A 19,414-nucleotide genomic window follows, 5' to 3' on the forward strand; every position below is an offset into this window, starting at 1 on the left:
TTCTGAACCCATTAGAGCTTCAGTCACTGGGACAAAAGAGCAACAGTCTCAGAGGTATAATGCTCCTGTGAACCTAACAAAAAAGCACATTTGGTTATGAAAGAGAGAGAGAGTGACCACATAGACCCACCTCTGAAAATCCCAAATGGACCCTCAGCACCAGGAGCCCCAGCAGGGAAGGCAGGACAGGCTGCCCCAGTGAGGGTGACTGGGGATAACTCAGGGCAGGGGCTGCCCAGGCAACTGTGCAAACTCAGAAATTCAGCAGTGTGGATAATAGCTGAGGTACACACTGCTTTGTGCCAGCTGGCACCAGGATGAGGGCAAAAGATTGAATTTCCCAGTCTGGATCTTGGCTCCAGGTCCAGCACAGCTGGAGCCCCTGGCCCAGTCACCTCAGTCTTTGTCCCCAGAAGCTTCCCATGGACTGTGGCTGGCCAGATACCCTCAGGCACACAAAGCCTGGCCACAGCTGCACTAATACTATCACTGCTGCACACTGAGGGGTGGCAATGTGCACAGCAGCATCCACACCACACTGCCATGGTAAGCATCTGCAAGTAACCTGGTAACCTGCACTAGCCTAGGATTCTTTGGGTAACAGCATGCTTAACCCCATGCCCAGAAAAGAAAAATAAATAAAAACAATTCTTAAAGAAGAAAACTGTCACAGATGTTTCCATGTAAGATATTGTTTAGATTTATGCAATAATTACACAACCAAATTACACAGACAATTCAGTTGTTCAGATCCTTCCAAATATTTTACTAAATGAGAACTTTCAAATTGCTGAGACTTACTTGAAAGGGCTACCTCACTCTTTCATGGCTTGGAAAGCCCAACTTGCCGTTCTTTTATGGCACCCAGAGCATAGAAAAAACTTATTTAAATATCTGTGATAACTCCTGCTGTTCTGGGAAGGCAGAACACTGACTGCAGACAGGGAAGGACTGAAACTGAAATCATTACAAGCTGTCACGTCTTTGCCCTGAGCTTCAGATCCAAACTGAATTCTCAGCCTCTTGAATGTGAAGCCAGCCATCTCCACAGGGTGTATCACAGAAATGGGTTCAAGGTGTGCATTCTCATTTAAAGAATTTACAGCCTGTAGATCTCTTCTGGGGAAATTCCATAGCTCTTCATATTTTAACAAACAAGTTCCTTTGCCACGCTTGCTTCAAAAAAAGCTTATTTATATTCTTATTTACACTTCTCATTTTATTCCAACTCAAGGACCATATAACTGGACAGCATATAATATCTAAGTTAACAGAAAATTTTTATTCTCTCACAGTATTTATGTTATGATCCTCACTTCTTAATGCCTCTTGTTAGCACCACAGTGCAAGCTCAGTGGCACAGAGGCACATCTTGATCCAGATTCCACATCACACTTGTGAGCCAACCTTTCCAAGCCAACACATGGCAGAAATTCTTAATTTCAGAAAACTGTAACTGTGGAGAGGGATTGTCACCTCTACAGATCACCCATGAGTCACTGTTCATACACATACACAAAACTGGAAGTGCATCTTTGTGAGGCAGTGATTTTCAAAGCATTTCTTCAAAATGCCCAGCAAAAATATTAGTATTTCATACATGTCTTTTGATCACAATTTTTACTAGACATGATTGAATTTCATTTTTAATATTAATGGAATATTATTAAATATATTACTATCTTTAAATTATTAACCAGGAAGTAATTGTATCCCCAAACATGTTTTTCCCTGTTTTGTTGGCTCTATCTCCTGAAAACCTGATAGTAGGTTTCCTATAGCAGCAACACAGTTTGAGAAAATCTGAAAGGTAACCTTGTTATTCTTATATTATGGTTGAAAAAAGTTGCAATTTTCTGTAATGCATTTAAAAAAAAATTCATGAGTAATATTAGAATTCTACAATTGCCTTAGTTTTAGAGAAATCAATTTTGTCTTACTCTTAAGAGTGGAGATTTAAGGGTAAATAACTTTTCCTGATTTGCTTGCTAGAATGAATCCCACTTTGAGACAACAGCTCAGTGAGGGACCTCACTTGTGTTAACATACTCTTGAGAAATCAGCAGAACCTGAGAAGACTAACACTTCTGTAATCCAGTTCCTGTTGTGACATGCATTGAAAAAATAATAGGGGGAAAGTTGTCACTCATTTATTGGAGTAGGGCTTCAAACTATTCTTCACCCAAATGAGGGCTTAAGCACTCCAGAATAGGGAAAAGCCAGAATATACAAGTCACTCTATTCCAACTGAAATTTTACCTCTCTAATTATTTCCAGTTTAACATTGAATGATTTCATTTTACATGTAAGCTTACAGTCTTCTAGCTCATGATCTCATTGTAATGATAAAAAAAAAAAAAAAAAGAAAAAAAAAATTACTAACATGATTCTTTTCTCTATGGCATTCACATTACTTTTACTTCTGAACAGGACCATAAGGAGTGCAAAGCCAAATTAAATGAGTAATTCTTAACTCCAGCATACCTGTGTTACTAAGCACCTAATCTTGTAAACTTAACATTAATGTAAAGGAAACTGGATTTTCCTGCTACAGTACTTCCTTTCAGGCAAGGAATGAAAGCTCTTGATCCATTTTGATAAGTCACCAATATCAACAGCAGTTGCTGCCATAATTCTCCATTTTGAACACCTGAAGTGCTGCTCAGAATCAGATTCTGTCCAAAAGGCAGAGCTGGGGAAACCTTTGTGCAAGAGCTGGGAGCACTCACCCAGCTGCAATTCATTCACACTCACCTCCCAGAAGACTATTCCAGCTGTTCCCACCCCACCAGCTGAAACTGGGATTTCACAGATATTGATAAGAAGCAGATGGGGCCAGAGTGGCCCCAAATGAAACAGAAACAGAGTGGAGGACTCATGAGAATATCATCACTTGAATTCCAGTCTTGGATTCATGGACCACTCATGGACTTTGTATTAACACCACACACAAATAGAATTATCAACAAAGGAGATGATGCTAATTTTATCTGTACTGTTATGAAAAATCAGTACAGGCAAATGAAATGGTTTAGGTTGTGATGGTACTTGAGGCTACACTAAGGCAGCTTTTCTGTTTTCTCACTGTTCTTAGTTTTGTTTGTAATGTCTTTTCAGGTTGAAGTATTTCTCTCACTAGTTAACTAATAAAATTCTTTAAAGTACACGCTCAGTATAATTCCCCAATGGAAATTAAACCTTAAAGAAAACCTCAAAAAATGTTTTCCTTTAGTTCTAAACACTACATTATTTACATTTACTTACTTTGCTAGAAGGGAAATTAGTAAATTAAATTCTCATGTAATAAATTTGTAATTCTATTCTGTGTGCTGCACTGTTTAGTCTAAAATATTTGTAGGCTTCTTTCCAAACATCATATCACTGTTAATCCTAACAATAAACCAGTTAGTAAATAATACATCACTCTCCATTCCACACTACTTAATATTCCATATAATTTAATACATTAATATTTAACATTAAGGAAAGTATTTGTTGCAAATATAACTACATGCAGAGAAAATCTGATGTTACTTCACATAAATGTTCTCACAGTGACTTTACCCAAACCCTTCAAGGTGCTTAAGGGATTGCTTTAGACCTTGAAATAAGTTTTTTATTTTCAAATCACATTTAGGATACTTGAACATTTCAGTATGTTATACTTACCCACTTTATTCCACAACCATAAACAGCATGCATATCACACACATCTACAGTAAAAATATTAGCTAAGGTTGATTTCAATACATAAGTGCTTTGCACATGGAAATATTCACATCACACAGAATACATTCATGCATTCATGAATCTAGCAACAATTTTATATCAACAGTTCTACATAATAAAGCTACTCTTACAAAGCAGTATAAAAGTAATTTAGCTTAAGCTGCAGGAGATATTGTAAGATAGGCATGACATAATTACTCAGTTTAGATGTTATGGTACCATAAGTTGCTTATAGGTATAAAAAACAGCTTTTTAGGTTTGTTCACAATTATTCTCAAAGGACTGACCTTTATATAAAGAAAGCAGTGTTATTATGGTTATTATTGCTTGTTTATTTCCATTGAAGTTTCCAAATATTTTCTTCCTAACTCTCTTCCTAGCTGCTTCCCCCTTCAAATGCTGGCTAGAAATACATGACCATGGGGCTTTATCAAAGTTATTATTTGTTCCTGGGATAAATGCTGTCCAATTTGTTGATATTATAATTAAAATATAGAAAAAAATAAAATTAGTGTAGATCTAAAATAGAACTATTGGAGACCTAGGAGTAAAATAACCCAAACTACATGTCAGGTATATCAGTGTTACCATTACAGAGCAGTCTTTGCTGTGATAGTGTACACAGTGTAGTACAAGGCACTGACTGGATGTTTATTTTAGTTCCAAATTGATGGCAGTGCTTTCCTGTATTTTCCACGTCCATCCCTGTGCACTCATTCTTATGCTGTTTCTTAACCTGATGACTGCCCAGAAACTCTACTGTGCAATACAGTTCAGAACAGCTCAACTTCTGATGTTTGTTTCTGCATTTGAAATACAAGGACTTTTAATGAAGGTGGAGCAAGGCTGATCAGTTACTCACAGTCTCTCCAGGGATCTCAGCCCAAAGAAAGAGCCATTCTTCAACCACAAGATCTTGTTGTTGCTCAGAATCCTACAAGAAGTCAGGAAATAATCTGGTTAATAGAACATGATAATTCCACTGATCTAAAACATATAATTATAGTAAGTGACTGCTCTGTGAAATACTAATCACAAAATTCACAGCTTCATTTGCATTTTCCCATCACAGCCATAAATAAAGATTACCATTTACAAGTGTACAGTTTCTTCTTTATTAAATAAATGCACAGACAAGAAATATGTCAAGAAATTTTGACTCCAGCTTGAAAATCCTGACACTGCTAAATGCCCACACTTTACTAGTAGATTCCAAATTACCACTAAGGGATTTTTTGGGCTTCCTAGTCTGCAAAAAGGCTGGCAAAGCAAAAGACATGTCATAAAACTGTTCCAGTAGATTAGAGGACAATAAAATCACTTTGCAGTGGCTGCTGTAGCAGAGAGGTACAAGCCATCATACCATGGATAGCTCACATATACAAAGTGTTTAATTTTCTATAGGAGAGACAAACAAAAACAGACAAGTCCCAAAATGTTTTCCTGTTGCAACCTCTGCATAGTAGAAATTCACTAATTAAGCTGTGCCTGACCCATCAAGCACCACCACACACTTGCAGACTGGTCGGCATGCAGGCCATTGAAAAACTTGTTTATTCTTCCTCTTTACATTAAGGTACCATGCACAGCACGAGTGATCCTTCCTAGTTTAGTGATTTTCCATCACTGTAAGTTCCCAGCTGTTTCAGAAGCAATACAATATGAACAGGCACTTGTTCTGAAGATGTTACCCTTTAAAAACTTTTCAATATGCAAAAGAAATGGTTTGTTTTAGAAGCTGGAGAAACTGAGTTTTTAATCTAATGATTATGCAATGTGCATAAGAAACATTTGTCTTTGAAAAAATTTAATTCCAACTGCCTGAAAAATGAGTTTTAATGTAACATTTACAATAAATTATACTTCTCTAGTGCAAAAAGTACATTTCAAAATAAGACACACAGCTTGCAATAAGATAGAAAGTAGATTAAAAAATTCAAAAGAAATTTTATTTTCTTAACTAGAAAACTTGAGATTTTTTGATTTTTTTTATTTTTGTGAAGTTTTAAAAAATCTGTTACACAAGACAAGACAGTCTTGCTCTTAGTATTTGCCATTGTACATGAACAATAAGCTCTTTGCCCCAACACACACCTACCACATAAAATCCCAAGTCTAGGTGCAAACATAACAACAGTGGCCCACAGGAAAACAAAAAATAATTACTAATGTAACAAACTTAAAATATTGCAATGTTAGGAAGATCTGGAGATTCCTGCAGATCCAAAATTCATAAATAAATTAATTTTGATGTGAGTGATGGCCCACTCAGACCTGTTCTGTACTGTACAGCACCGTGCTGCTTGTCAATAAACATGTGCAGCAGCAGAACCACAGTGTCACCCACAAATGGCAACTGGGCAGCAATCATGAGCCATGCCCCATGCATCTGAAAGCACACAGAAGCCTAAGATTGCAACAAAAATTAAAAATTCTCCAGTATACACACAGTCTGTTTCCATCAATTAAGAAACTCCACATCTCACAGGTTCTTCCTCCAACTTCTCAGATTAAAAATCGTATGTCCGGCAATAAATATTCATCTTAATTTATCAACTCTACCATTTTAGGAATATATTTCAGGAGTGATTGAATGAAAGACTTCTTTAAAATTCAGAACACCTAAACTAGAAAATGTAAATACCTTAAATGCTCTAGTATTTTGTTTTCAATGTTCTATTACTTTACTCTTTTATTCAACTTGTCTTCTGAGGCTGCACAGAACTTGAGTCAGTCAAGGAAAAATGAAGACCCAAAATTAAAATTGGCTAGGCTTGGAAAGACTAACATAAATTCCAGAAATAGAAAAACATAAAAATGACATATTGGGTCATTTTTTTAATATGCTGTGTTACAGAAAGACCATCTTTGAGGTCTGCTACAGTGACATTAGATACAAAAATTTCATTTTGGACCATTATGCATAGTCGGATTTGAAAAGATCTGTGCACTTCCAAACTCACAGCTGGCTTGGATACAAGTACTTCTGTCTTTAAAAATTTTTCATTGTGCCAATTTGTTTTTCCAGCCTTCTATTCATTCTGCCCAGAAAAAGAGGCAGTCTGCACTTGGCTGGCACTCCATGAAAATGCAGCACCAGTCAGGTCTCCAGCTCTGGCTCCATGTCCTGCTCTGCACAGCCCTACACGCCCAGACTGAAACCAGCATCATCCATCCACATCAAACAAACTCCTGTTAATTAAAGAGAACTCCCAAACTAGTGATAAATCACAAGATTAAGCAGATCATTTAGTTCATAAAAGGAATACTCAGTAAACACAGCTCATGGTTTTACAATACTATCTCGTTCATTCTTGTGAAAGATAAACTGAGCCTTGAAAAATGTGACACCACAAAATTTAATACAAACAAAAAAAAAAAAAGGAAAAAACAAAAAAAACAACAACAAAACTTAGCTATATAGATTTGAGTTTCTAAATGAAACCCTTCAAATCTTCACACCAGAGTTTCACAGACACTTTCACACAGAGATCGGGTTTCAAAAATAAAGTTTCCTTCAGGGTTTCCTCTTCTCTACAGTGCCAACTTAAATTCAGGTCTTATAAACAAAGTAATATGGGTATCATAGTTAAAATATGATTCTTTTTCTGTTCAGAAATGCAGCTTTAGAGAATCCTAACATTCCAGTACGGTCCCTAAGGAAAACAACATCCTCTCTAACAATTCATACAAGTTATCTACAATTCATTCAGCTGGGTAGTACTGCTACGTGGGAAGAATCCACCTGTTTTTAATTAGTTGTAGTGATGTACAAAAACTTGCAACAGGCTGTTATCAAGAAGGATTTAGTTTGCACTGAAGATCAATTCTGTGAAGAAAATGAACAACTTCACTGGCAAACATAAATCACATTATTTTTCACACAGCAATAAATCACTTACTAAACTTTTGATGCAACTCATAACATCCTTCCCTTCTGAGGATATTTGCTGCAGGGATGAGGATGGAAGTGAGGAAAGTTTTGGTTGCAATGTTCAAAATCCTAACAAAGAAATGAGGCTTAGCTACAGACAGTGAAAAATCTTTTAAAATAATCAATGCCAGGAAAAACTGTGGCTCTTACTCTTGATGCTAAAATTACACTAAATAATTTTTGTACATTATTTCTTTAGACAAGTAACAGAATGGACATTAAATGTGTCAAGTACTGCCAAAATAGGTAAGTTTCTCTTTTCCCTCGAATGCAATCATCTGCTTATAGTGAAATGTTTCTAATTTAAAGGCCTGCAGAAATTTTGCACTGATAAACATCCTTTTCTTGTATTACAGATGCAATGGTTTGGTGAATAAGTACATAAAACAGAAGTGTTATTCATGTATTTTATTTTGGAAAGCAAATAATTATAACTGTCAGATCTAACAGAAACCAACTCACTTATTCTAATCAAACTTCAAATAGAGGTTGCATTTTAAAAAAATAAACCAGCACCATGCACCCACTGTGAATAAGTTCTTCTCACATTTTATCTATCCATAGCATTTTCACTTGGTTGCTTTTTGGGATTTTTTTTCTTATGTGCTAGTGAATCACAGTGATGAATCTCACTATACACTGCAACTAGGCAGCTGGTTTAAATAATTATCAGTTTCTAGCCATGTGCTAAGACTCTCACATTTAAAATATTTTATCCCAGCAGAAGAAACACTATGAAAATGAGCACACTTTATTTCAATGAACATACTTGCCAAAACCAAAATCCACTTCAAGTAGTTTTTTTGTTTTGAGTTTTGGGGAGGTTTTGGGGTTGGTTGATTGGTTGGTTTAGGGTTTGGTTTTTTTGGTGGTGGCAGTGGAGGTTTTTTCCTTTGTTTATTGTTTTGGTTTTGTTAAGGAAGAAGTTTCCCAGAGATGCCTTCTAATTAGTATTTATTTGAAAGCAGTTTGCAAACTGCATACTTATATGATAATAAATTAATGATTCAAGCCCAAGTAACTGAAAATTCAAATCAAAGTGCTTTCAGTCCCAGCTCTGACAGGATACAACTATAATAGTGCTGGGGAGCAATTTACTTGTCAGTACACTCTGCTGATCAGACGTGCTATGAACCATTTGGTTACTGCAGTGACCCTCTGAAACTGAATATCTCTGCTACTCCTTGTCCCAGACACTCTAGAGGACAGTCCACCCCAGGGAGAGTGTTCAGAAGGCATTAACTCAGCACAGGTCTGTCCTTTCCTGGCCTGTGAAGCCCTCCAGCACTGCTCCTGCTCTGAAGGGATATCACTCCAACACCCTCTCCTGACTTGCACTGACATCCCAAAGCATTTAATCCATGCATGCAGTTTCACAGCACAAATGTTCTTCCCTGGTGGGCTGCAGCACAGGCTGAACATGATTTCACTCACCCTGCACTGGAAACAAACCAACCAACCAACCACTTACACACCAGCAGCAAAAGCATGCCAAGGCAATGGAGAAGCATGGACAGTCAATGAGCCATTGCTTCCACTCTCTCCTGGATGCCCTTCCTTTACTACAGACATTCCTAAAAGAATAAATTGTTCTAATGGAGAAAAGTAATCCCTCTGATTTTTTTTTTCAGATTCCTCTGTTTGAATTCAACAAGCCACAAATCACAGTTTGCTTAAAATGATGCTGTGATTTTTGGTTTTGTGAAACCACTGGAAGTACGGATGATGTGACCCTGTGCAACAAAGTCTAATTCAACCATAAAGCACATCCAGCATAAAAGAACTTACTACAGTATTTTAAAAGTATCAAATAAAGAGCTCTCAATCTTAATGCAAACAAACTTCAACTTCCTATAACCCCTCAGAGAGAAGGAATCTTTTAGCAAGACTCCAAAGTCAATGACATTACAGAGTAAACAAATTCCACAGCTCAGGCTTCTGCAGTGGGATGGTGCTGCATCCCACCCTGTAAAGCCTGTGAGCTCACCCAGCAGTGCAGCCACAGAGAAAAGAGCTCAGATAACCAAACCCATGGAGGACAGGACATTTAGATGAAGACTGCTATTCCCAAATGCATAGTGAACATAGAAGAAAATGTGACCCATTAATAAAAATATGTATTTCCTCTGATAATACTCACAGGGGAAAATACACAACCACAAGCAAAAAACTCCTACCCAAACCTCATGTAAAATGAGTAAAATGTCAAATTTTTCCTCATTTTCTGCTGAGCAGCACAGATCAGACTTTACCCAGGCCTTTGTCTAGGCTGACAGACCATGCCTAGAAAACTGCAATCTCCAGAATCCTTCCTTTAAGCCCAACTGAGCACAGCTGAAGGGACTCTCAAGGGGTACAGGAAACACCAGACCCACAGCCACACCTGCCCCTGCTGAGCACCTCCTCTGAATCCCCACTCAGCTTCCCACTTCTCAAGTAGAAAGGTGTGCCAGGCAGACATCCATGAGAATTTCAAAAAAGACAGAGAACCTGCTCCACTAAGATTGTACATCTGGAACAACCGTGCTGAGGTTCTGTTCAAAAATTGTGTTTTGCAGTTTCTATTACATTAGTAACATCAAGCAACTTGAAATAGCTTTTAGTTCAAAATAACAATTTAAGTACAAATAGTATTTCTTCATTTTTCATGGATAACATATTGCAGTTAAAGATGTTCATTCCCTTTACATGTGGTATGTGGATAGATACAAAAGGAGTGTGAGCAGACATCCTGTGAAATTCCCTCAAGCACTGGTAGGGAAACATGAATTTGATTTCTTTATGGTATCTGAATAATACTGGAATAATTTGTATTGAAATCCTACAGTACAAAATGAAAAACTAAGTTTTTCCGAGCATTTTTTGCATTTTTAAATACTTCTTAGTAAACCAGACCACTGTTTATTCCCCAAAACATCCATAATTCATTGAGAGCTGCACCACAGAAACAAATTAAGGAGTTTGCCCACAAACATGGCAGAAATAGAAAAATAAATTTTAAAAAGAATACCTGCTTTTTGTGCCACATGTGGAGAGAAACACGGAACTACCATAAAAGACAGGTACTAACTGCACTTTTTTCTTTTCCCTCTCCAAACTGAAAATCACAGCTGAGCTACCACCTAGGACTTCAACAGATAATATCAGAACTATGCAGACAAAGAGGGAAGTCACAGAACAATAACAAAACTGATTGAACAAGTGAAAAGAGAAAAAGGACTGAAAACACTCCTGACAGCTCACGAGATGAATGGGGTGTGGTGGACATCTATACAGTCTGATACCCAAACACAAGGAAGGAGAAGTTGTAAAGATACAGGGAGTATTTATTAATTTATTATATATCAGTATCTGTGTACAGTAATTCATAGTGTCTGCCTCTCCTTCTTGACTTTGAGAACATCAAAACTTAAAAGAGCATGAAGCTAAATTATCAGAAGAGTAAAGATGCATACAATGGCCTAAAGTGACACCTCTCTTCCTGAAGGGGATTTGGCCCATTGTATTGTCTTTTCAAACTAAACAAAGTGTGTGGTCAGCATCTTTAAAAAGAATCACACAAAAACCTTGTAGAAAGCAATAATGCTTTCTACAATAATGCTGGTCTCTCAGCACTCCAATTCCAGCTGGTTTTCTCATTATCTTTCCCATATACCAGCTCTTGTTCAACCCATTTACTTGCAGCAATACCAAGCATTAGTGAAAACAGAAAAATACTCAAAAACTGCCTTCTATTGTACAAAGCATGTTCTTATGGCAGAAACAGCCCCCAAACAGCTACAGCCAAAGAGGCAGTAACAGTGTGCTAATTATCACTGTGATCTGCACAGTACCAGCAGAACAGCAGTTTCCAGATCTTGACACTATTTATGACAGCAAAAGAAAGCATAAGCATCATGAAATTTCCTTTTAGGTAATTAGTTATTTAAATTAAAGTCCTTCCAAAAGTGCAAATTAACATTAACAGTGTGTCATAAATTTAATGGAATGGGGGCGAAACTGTAGTATAGAAACAGAATCTTGTTTTTGTGGAAAACCACTGTTCAATAGCCCCACTTTCAGTAGTTGAAAGAATAAGGCAAAAATCTTTTTTTGTGTGTGTTCATACTGGTGGCTTTTCATCAAGAGTCCTCTTGGATGATAAGGGACTGCTAGGTCACGTTCAAAAAACCAAATCCAGAGAGTTTTCATATTAATTACCACATCAACTGATTTAATTAGGCAAAATCATATTCAAGAGCCTTTTTGTGTAAGCAACATCACAATTCAAACAGTAAAACAAAATATTATCATCACTGGCAGGACACACAACTCATTCTCTCCCTAATACTGGTTTAGTGGTATTAATGTATCAACAAAAGGAAGCAGCAAGGTCACTCTCAAATAGAAATTTTAATATGATTTCCTAACAGTGGGGGAGTTAAAGAGTTTTCAGCTTTTGAACAAGCCCACTCCACTGCAGAATGATATTAATTAACTGAACAGGACAAGAAGCAGTAGGAATCAAAGCATTACTAATAGGACTGTAAGTACTTCTGAAAAGAAATGTGCTTGTCTATTTTATGACTTTTGTCAAGCACTAGAGAATTCCTGAACTATATGACCCTATTAAGTAAAACCTTTTTTTTCCCCTACAAGAACTTGAGGTCTAAAGGTTATTTCTAAAGATCATTGAACACCCAAAGTGTCATAGAGGTTTCTCAAAGTTTAATCAATTGTATTCAAGGAAGTCAGAACCTGGAAAACTTGCATCATGAGTGGATGATTGTTGAAAAAAGTTTGACAATAGCAATATAGCACTGAAATAGTAAACTGGAATTCTGCAGTGGTATTTCCAAAAATCACATAATACTCAATTGAACATAAAATATGAGGATATAAAAGAATGTGATAAATCATTACTTTTTTACTACAACATGGACACTTTTAACACCATTCAGCTGTCTAGATAAATCTTGCTTTTACAAGATTTGAACTTGAGTGCATGCAATTCTTTCAGATATTAGTTACAAAACCCCCACATGATCTTTTGATAAGACAGCATTTTCATTACATCTTTTAAAGAGAGAACTTTACCCAACTGAACTTTTGGACTGTATCACTGTACCTACCACGTGCATGGTCTTTACTTGAGAGAGTTATGCATGTTTAACTTCGTGTGATGGGTCTTACTGAGTCTAGCAGAATTATTTACATGAATTAAATTTGTCATGTGAATTAGTTTTTGAAGATCAAAGAACCTATTGTCAACATTTTCTTTGGAGAAAGAGAGGAATCATTCAAAGCTCTCTCTGAACTGAAAAGGAAATCCTTATGTCTGAACTTGCAAAAAACCACTATTTCTAAAAGCATATGTGGCCAACTGGTGACAGCATGGGTCTGCATGCCCTGGTGCTCTTGGTTTTGCCTTTAACTCACTGCACATCCTTCCATCAATATGTATTTAAAATCCATTTTTAGTGGGAAAAATTACATTCATACAGAATAGCTGTGGTAATTATGTCAAGATGGACATGACTGGTATCATCACCAGTCCTTTATTAAAAGCTTCTCATGCCTTTTCTCAGGCAGCTCCACACTGCACTGACTCCTCTCCTCCTCTCTTTCTCTCTGCAAGTTTCTTTCTTCTTTCTGCAAGACCAGCTATTCCAAACCCATCCCTTACCTGGGCACCTAACCCTGTCTGTCCCTCACTCAGCATCTTCTCACCTTATCGGCCCCTTGCACAACTGCAAATCCTTTCCTCCTCCCAGCAGAGTCCATCTCAAACTACATCAAACTCTCTGATTCCATCTCTAATTTACTCCAGACCAGCTGCCCCAATCTTTATCCCCCATCCTCATTGGGCAGACAAGGCTGTCTCCACTTCTCACAATCAGTACAGCTGTAATTCATTGAGCAAGACTGCCTCCTGCACTAGCCTTACAAACCATTCTCTTACAAATATAAAAAAAAAAAAATCAAAAGTTCTCCATGGAGTAAACCTGTGCAATATGCAAATGTATTTCATGAAGTAATTATTTACAGGAGGATTAGCTTTTGACATGCTTTTCATTCAACTCAGCTGAGATTGTGGGAAGATTACATTGTTATGTTTGTTTGTCATTCTCACTTTTACACAGTTCACCAATAGCAATGGTGCAAACACCTCCAGGAGCTGCAGAGCAGCTGAGAGCAGAATGCACTGGAGCAATGTGCAGACTGAGCATTGCAGCTCAGCACCAGCGAGACAGACAAGAGCTGACAAACACATTTATCCTACAGGACATGAATCTTTACACTCATTGCAGTGGGAATGAGAAGTTATTTTAGGTTCCCCACTTCAAAGTGGTTTCTGCAAGCAATTTCACATGGTAATTCATGGCAAGGTCAGCATAACTCCACTGCTCAGCCAAATGATCACAAGCACCCCAAAATGCCTTACAGCTCCACAGGTGGGCCAAACCCAGTTTTTAAACTTCATACAATGCAGTCAGGAGGCTCTGTTCTGCAAATAAATTTTCAAGCTCAAATAAATGATTAACATTTAATTTAAAATTTTATAAGAAAGAATTCACCGTTCCTAATTTAGATTTTACTATAATTTACTTCTAAGTCACTTTGTAAAAAGATTAAAATTTCCTGAGTCACTATTCCTTTTTTATTACACTTATTATAATACCTTTTGTTTCCTTTGTAAGATCTTTTCAGCACTTCTCTTATTCAGCTCACTGCTCTTCTTTTAAACCCTGAAGCACTCATTTAGCTTTCCCCAGTTTTGCTAATCTTCTATGTATTTCTAAAAGAGCATTATAAAGTTTCCACATTCCAAATTTTCACATTCTGAGAATTATGCTCAGAATTGTCTTCAAAATGCTCATGTTTCTCAGTTACTAAAAGTTAACAGTAACAACAGCAAGCAGTAACAATTGCTGACTATAAATCCAGAAAAATAATGAAATATTTCCATTGTAGTAATTTATTTTGATTTTCCCACAAATGGGTTTGTTGTTTTTTTAATGTTTATAGCTTAACTTACAACTTCTGCTGGGTCTGTAATTGTATTCTGTGAAGGAGCTATCTGCAGTAATATTTTTTTAAATAACAATGTATACCTTGTGATAATTCAATTAAATAAAGAACTCATTGTTCTTCCTTTGGGTAATATATATGAAAACTGAAAGCCTGAAAAAAAGAACTGGTCTTGCATCATTAAATAATTCCTAGCTGAATTTCAAAAGAAAATCTTTTCTCATAAGGATACATTTAAATAGCTAGGTTGGGAAATCTAAAATGTTTATTGTATTTTGCCTCAGCCAGTAAGAGTAAATGTCAGAATGTTCCTCAGATTTCAGTTTGGTGTCAAAGACTGAGAGGAACAGAGCTTCAGCTACTAATAAGTTGTGACAAAGAAGTTCTTCTAATGCACTTCAGACAGATGCTGATACACACACACTCTAGAGTGACAACCCAAAGTTTTAAACAGTTAGTGATTATTCTTATTTAATTCAGAGGGCAAGTGAACCCAACACAATGCATACAGTCCATCACTCAAGTTCATAGTTCTTTTTTGAAATGCTTCAGGTCTGCAAAATGGTTTCAAAAACAGATTTGGGTTAGTGTCTGTTTGAGGGACAAAAGGCAGGATGGCAGATAATTTGATTCTCCAGATCATCTGGGCTGGAAGGGACCTCTAGAGGTCCCCCAGGCCCATCTCCTGCCCAAAGCAGACCCGGGCAGGTCAGAGCACTGCCCAGAGTGGGAAAACTGTGACACTCCTGTGCAACTGTGTAATCCACAACACAATTTTGTGGGCTGTCTAATCCACAATAGCTGCTGTGGGTTATTTTGGCCTTGAGCACTATTTATAAAGTGGACTACAATAGATTGAACAATCCCTAAGAATCAGAAATTTAGACAGCACAGAGGTCATCTGCTCTAAACTTACTGCACAGACCAGACATTTATACAAGAGAATTGTCACAGTAAGTGTCAGGCTGAGGAACTCCAAACATGAGGATGCAGACCATGAGCTTTTCCAGAATCTCCTGCTTTACCCAACATGGGTCCCTAACTAGACAATTAATAATTGATTACTGTGAGCAGAAGACTCCACTTACTTGGCTAAAAGTACTAATTTCAAGCCTAAGCAACATCCTCGTGTCTTATCACTCAGAGATTTTGCACTGGTGAAGGGAAATGTGGTTACCTTAAGAAAATGGGCTTTAAGCAAATTCTCCTAGGATATTTGGGAAGACAGTTTTCACCCCATGTGATGACTATAACACAGCAATTATCTCCAAGTCCATCTACTTCCCAGCTTCCAAGCTAAAGTGGTCAATGATGGTCTCAGTTGTGATTTGTCTTTTTTTTAATCTCAGTCCCAAATGCTGTATCTATCAGCTCAGGTACTTAAAATTATCTTCCTAAGGCTGTGTTGTTCAATATTTGATGTTCTTTCCATTTTAGCTATAGCTGCAATCTCTGAAATAAAGCTTTCAGCACAACTGTTCAAAACACTGGTATAAATAATACAAATACACCAATCATTTGATTCAACTTCCATTACACAACTAACTTCTTCCAACCTAGCTTTGTATCTATTTCTTTCACATCAGTCAATGTCAAGCTCACTGAACCACCTTTTGTTTGGTACTCGATTGCAAACATTCAGCTCTGCCTCACAGAGTGCATTTCTGCCAAATGGCTCCTAAAACATTTAGTTATACAATAACTGTAGCTGAATCCATTGCTTTTAAAATAATAAACTCTGGCAGCAATATCCAAAAGGAATTCCAAAGCCTTCGTGGGGAATCATGTCCTGAAATGATCACAGCTACGTTAAATGAAGCTCGGTTATTCCTAATGGCTCCCCAATTCATTTCTTTCAGTGGTTTTAAAAGTTTTCCTAAACTAATGATGACAGAATAATTTATTCTTTTTTTCAGAAGTGCCTTCAGATCCTTGAATAAATAATGAGAGTGATAGCACCTTTCAGGGATGCCTGAAAGTACATGCAAGGATAAGTAAGGCCAGTTGCACTTATTTATTTTTCAAAAACAGAGACTGTCTTCAGAAAGAGCTGAAGAAAAAAAAAGGCACGAAATAAATAAAAGCAGGGTTAGGGAAGAGAGTATAGCTATGAGTACTAATGAAAAAAAACAAGTAAAGGAAAGCCTTCCATTTGATAAGATAAAGATTGTCTTTTCTGGCACACATATAATTAATTAACAAGCTATTTACTAAACTGATCTACAAGCGATACACAGCTTTTGTTCTTTAGGAAATCAGCACAACCTGCTTGAAGAAAAATGACAAAAAAGGATTCTGTCCTTAAATCATCCCTAAAATAAATACCTTAGACTCATTCTTTGGGCAAGCCCCTGTTAGAGGAATGGGTAGTTGGGTGTGCCATGTGGAAGACCCATCATCCATCAAAGACAAGAAAGCACAAGAGTACTGGGCACAACAGACAATTCCTGCAACAGCCAAAATCAGCACAGGCACCCATCTGTCTCTTTTCCATTGAAAGACATTTTCTCATTTGTAACTGCACTACATGTAGTTGTTATTTCTTTGCTGCTCATACACTTATTACTTTGTGCTCACTGAGTTGACATAGGAGATGGTTAATGTATAGAATTGAAGGCAGCAAGTTCCTAGAACAAATATTTTGCACACCATTACTGAATTTTTACTGAAACCATGTAGTATATCTTACAGGCTACCAAGTGCCAGCCAGATAACAACAAAAATAACCAACTTAACCTGTATCAGAAAAAAAATATATACTGTAACATACACTCTCTGAATTATAAAATAAGATTTCTAACATTAAATCTGGATATTTCAATGATGTTTTGATCAGTTTCACCATCACATTATGTTATTACAAAGACTAAACAGAGTAAATATGATTTTCCTTCAAACTTCATTTGCATATCTGTTTCTGCTGTGCTTCTGGTATTGAATGAAGCTAACCTTGATATTCCTTGCCTGTTAGGTCCCTTTCTCTAAAATTTGTTAATTGCCCTCCACCAGACTCCAAGTTCTTACAGAATATCAGCAAGGCACTCATAGAAATATAGAAACTGATACCAAAAATTAGCCCCAGTAAATGCCACAAAACAGTTAGAAGGGATCAGAAGTCCTTCTTTACCTAATTTTCTGAAAGCTTTGTGTATTAAAGATTAGGTAAAAGCAGGAATTCTATTTCTAAAAATAAGCTATTTCAAGATGGTAACACAAACCCCAATACATACTTTAAATATATCTCTTCATTGTAATCTTTGTATTAGGCACTATTAGACTACACAGAGACATTTTCATTCCAAGTCCTTCACGTAAGCCAAGCAATCTAAACTGATTGCTCCTGTGCAAAATCAATTATATTCAGCATAGACTAGGGAAAATATTAATAAGAATGTCTCAATGTCTTAATAATGTATGATTCTGGTCTAACCAATTTGAATATTTATGTAGATTAATAGATTACCTTAAAGCATTTAATGGTAAGATAAGCACAAACTCCCATAAGAACAATATACCTGAAGTGAAGCTTAACATATCTACATCTAGTTGTCTACCTACAGCAATATTATCTAATGTGTCATGCTCTGATTTGCTTTTCCATTCTTTTAAAAAATGTTTCTATACCTATAAAATGAATCTTATTACAAGATGACATGTCTGGAATTAGTTTTTGAGGAATCTGACACATTTTAAAGTCTCCATCTCTGAGAAATGTAGTTGTCAACTTTCTTTAAAACAAGAAGTTTCCAGACATGGTGGACACAAAACCAAAAACAACAACAAATTAAGAAAAATACCTGGCCCAAGGGTACCATCTGGGCACACTAGAAGAATCCTAGAAGTATCAGGCTCTTTTTTTTTTTTTTTCTCCCAAAACACTTCAGCCCTGAGTCACAACTTCTGCAATGTTCCCTTTCCTATGCTCTTTTGACAGCAAAATATTCAGACTGTCAGCCCTGAAGCATTTCTTACCTAAAGGCTGTATTTTTGCTGCTGAATGATCTGATACTCAACTCAAGCATGCCTTAACAATCCTATACTAAATAAAGAGGAAAACCTGTTTTCTAAATGTTATTTTTACATTTCTATCAAAAAAAAAAAGACTCTATCCATAAATTTACTTTATTTCAGAGTTATAGATGCTGGAGATGCATCACTCAGACACGTTCCCTTCATCAGACCAACCAGACCTAGAGAGAGGATGTGTCACCTTTCAGACACTACTGTGTGGGTACTCAGACATTATCTCAGGATTCAGCAGAGCCAAGATAAGTGGAATTTTCATTTGCTTTTGATGTTTCTTATATCTACAGTAATGAATGCCACAACAACTATCTTTTGTGATACATGTGCATCTGAAGATCATTATCATGCTCTATGTACCGAAAAAAAAATTAAATATTGAAGTACAATCTAAATCGATTTCATATAGCCAGGACCAAAAGGGAACTGCAGAAAAGCAAAAGGCAGTATCTTCTGTGTCCTTTTTTATTACTACAATACACATACTAGAAGAAATATAAATATATTGTTTCTTATTCTGAAAGGTATTTTCCTTGGCCAGCAGAATTTTCCTAACCTCTTTTAAGGGAAGATATTTTCAGACATTTGAAATTACAGTTTTATGAATTATGCTTAGTTTTGAGGGTTATTTTTTATTTCAAAGCCTTCTCTCATTGGTTGTAGCAGAACAGAATCAAGACTGTATTTATTTTGCAATAATCTTTCCTGATAATAGCA

At 36.6% G+C, this 19,414-nt stretch overlaps 1 protein-coding gene across 1 annotated transcript in view; it reads right to left on the reverse strand.

The window, feature by feature from the left end:
• The window catches only part of ADGRA1 (adhesion G protein-coupled receptor A1), a 251,979-nt gene that overhangs the window by 205,738 nt on the left and 26,827 nt on the right, over window positions 1-19,414 (reverse strand). Inside the window, exon 2 of the mRNA XM_079312915.1 lies at window positions 4,592-4,663. Within this exon, the coding sequence (XP_079169041.1) occupies window positions 4,592-4,663 (72 nt within the window). The remainder of the gene's footprint in view (window positions 1-4,591; window positions 4,664-19,414) is intronic.

This window comes from Erithacus rubecula, assembly GCF_903797595.1.
Source record: "Erithacus rubecula genome assembly, chromosome: 9".
Taxonomy (NCBI): domain Eukaryota; kingdom Metazoa; phylum Chordata; class Aves; order Passeriformes; family Muscicapidae; genus Erithacus; species Erithacus rubecula.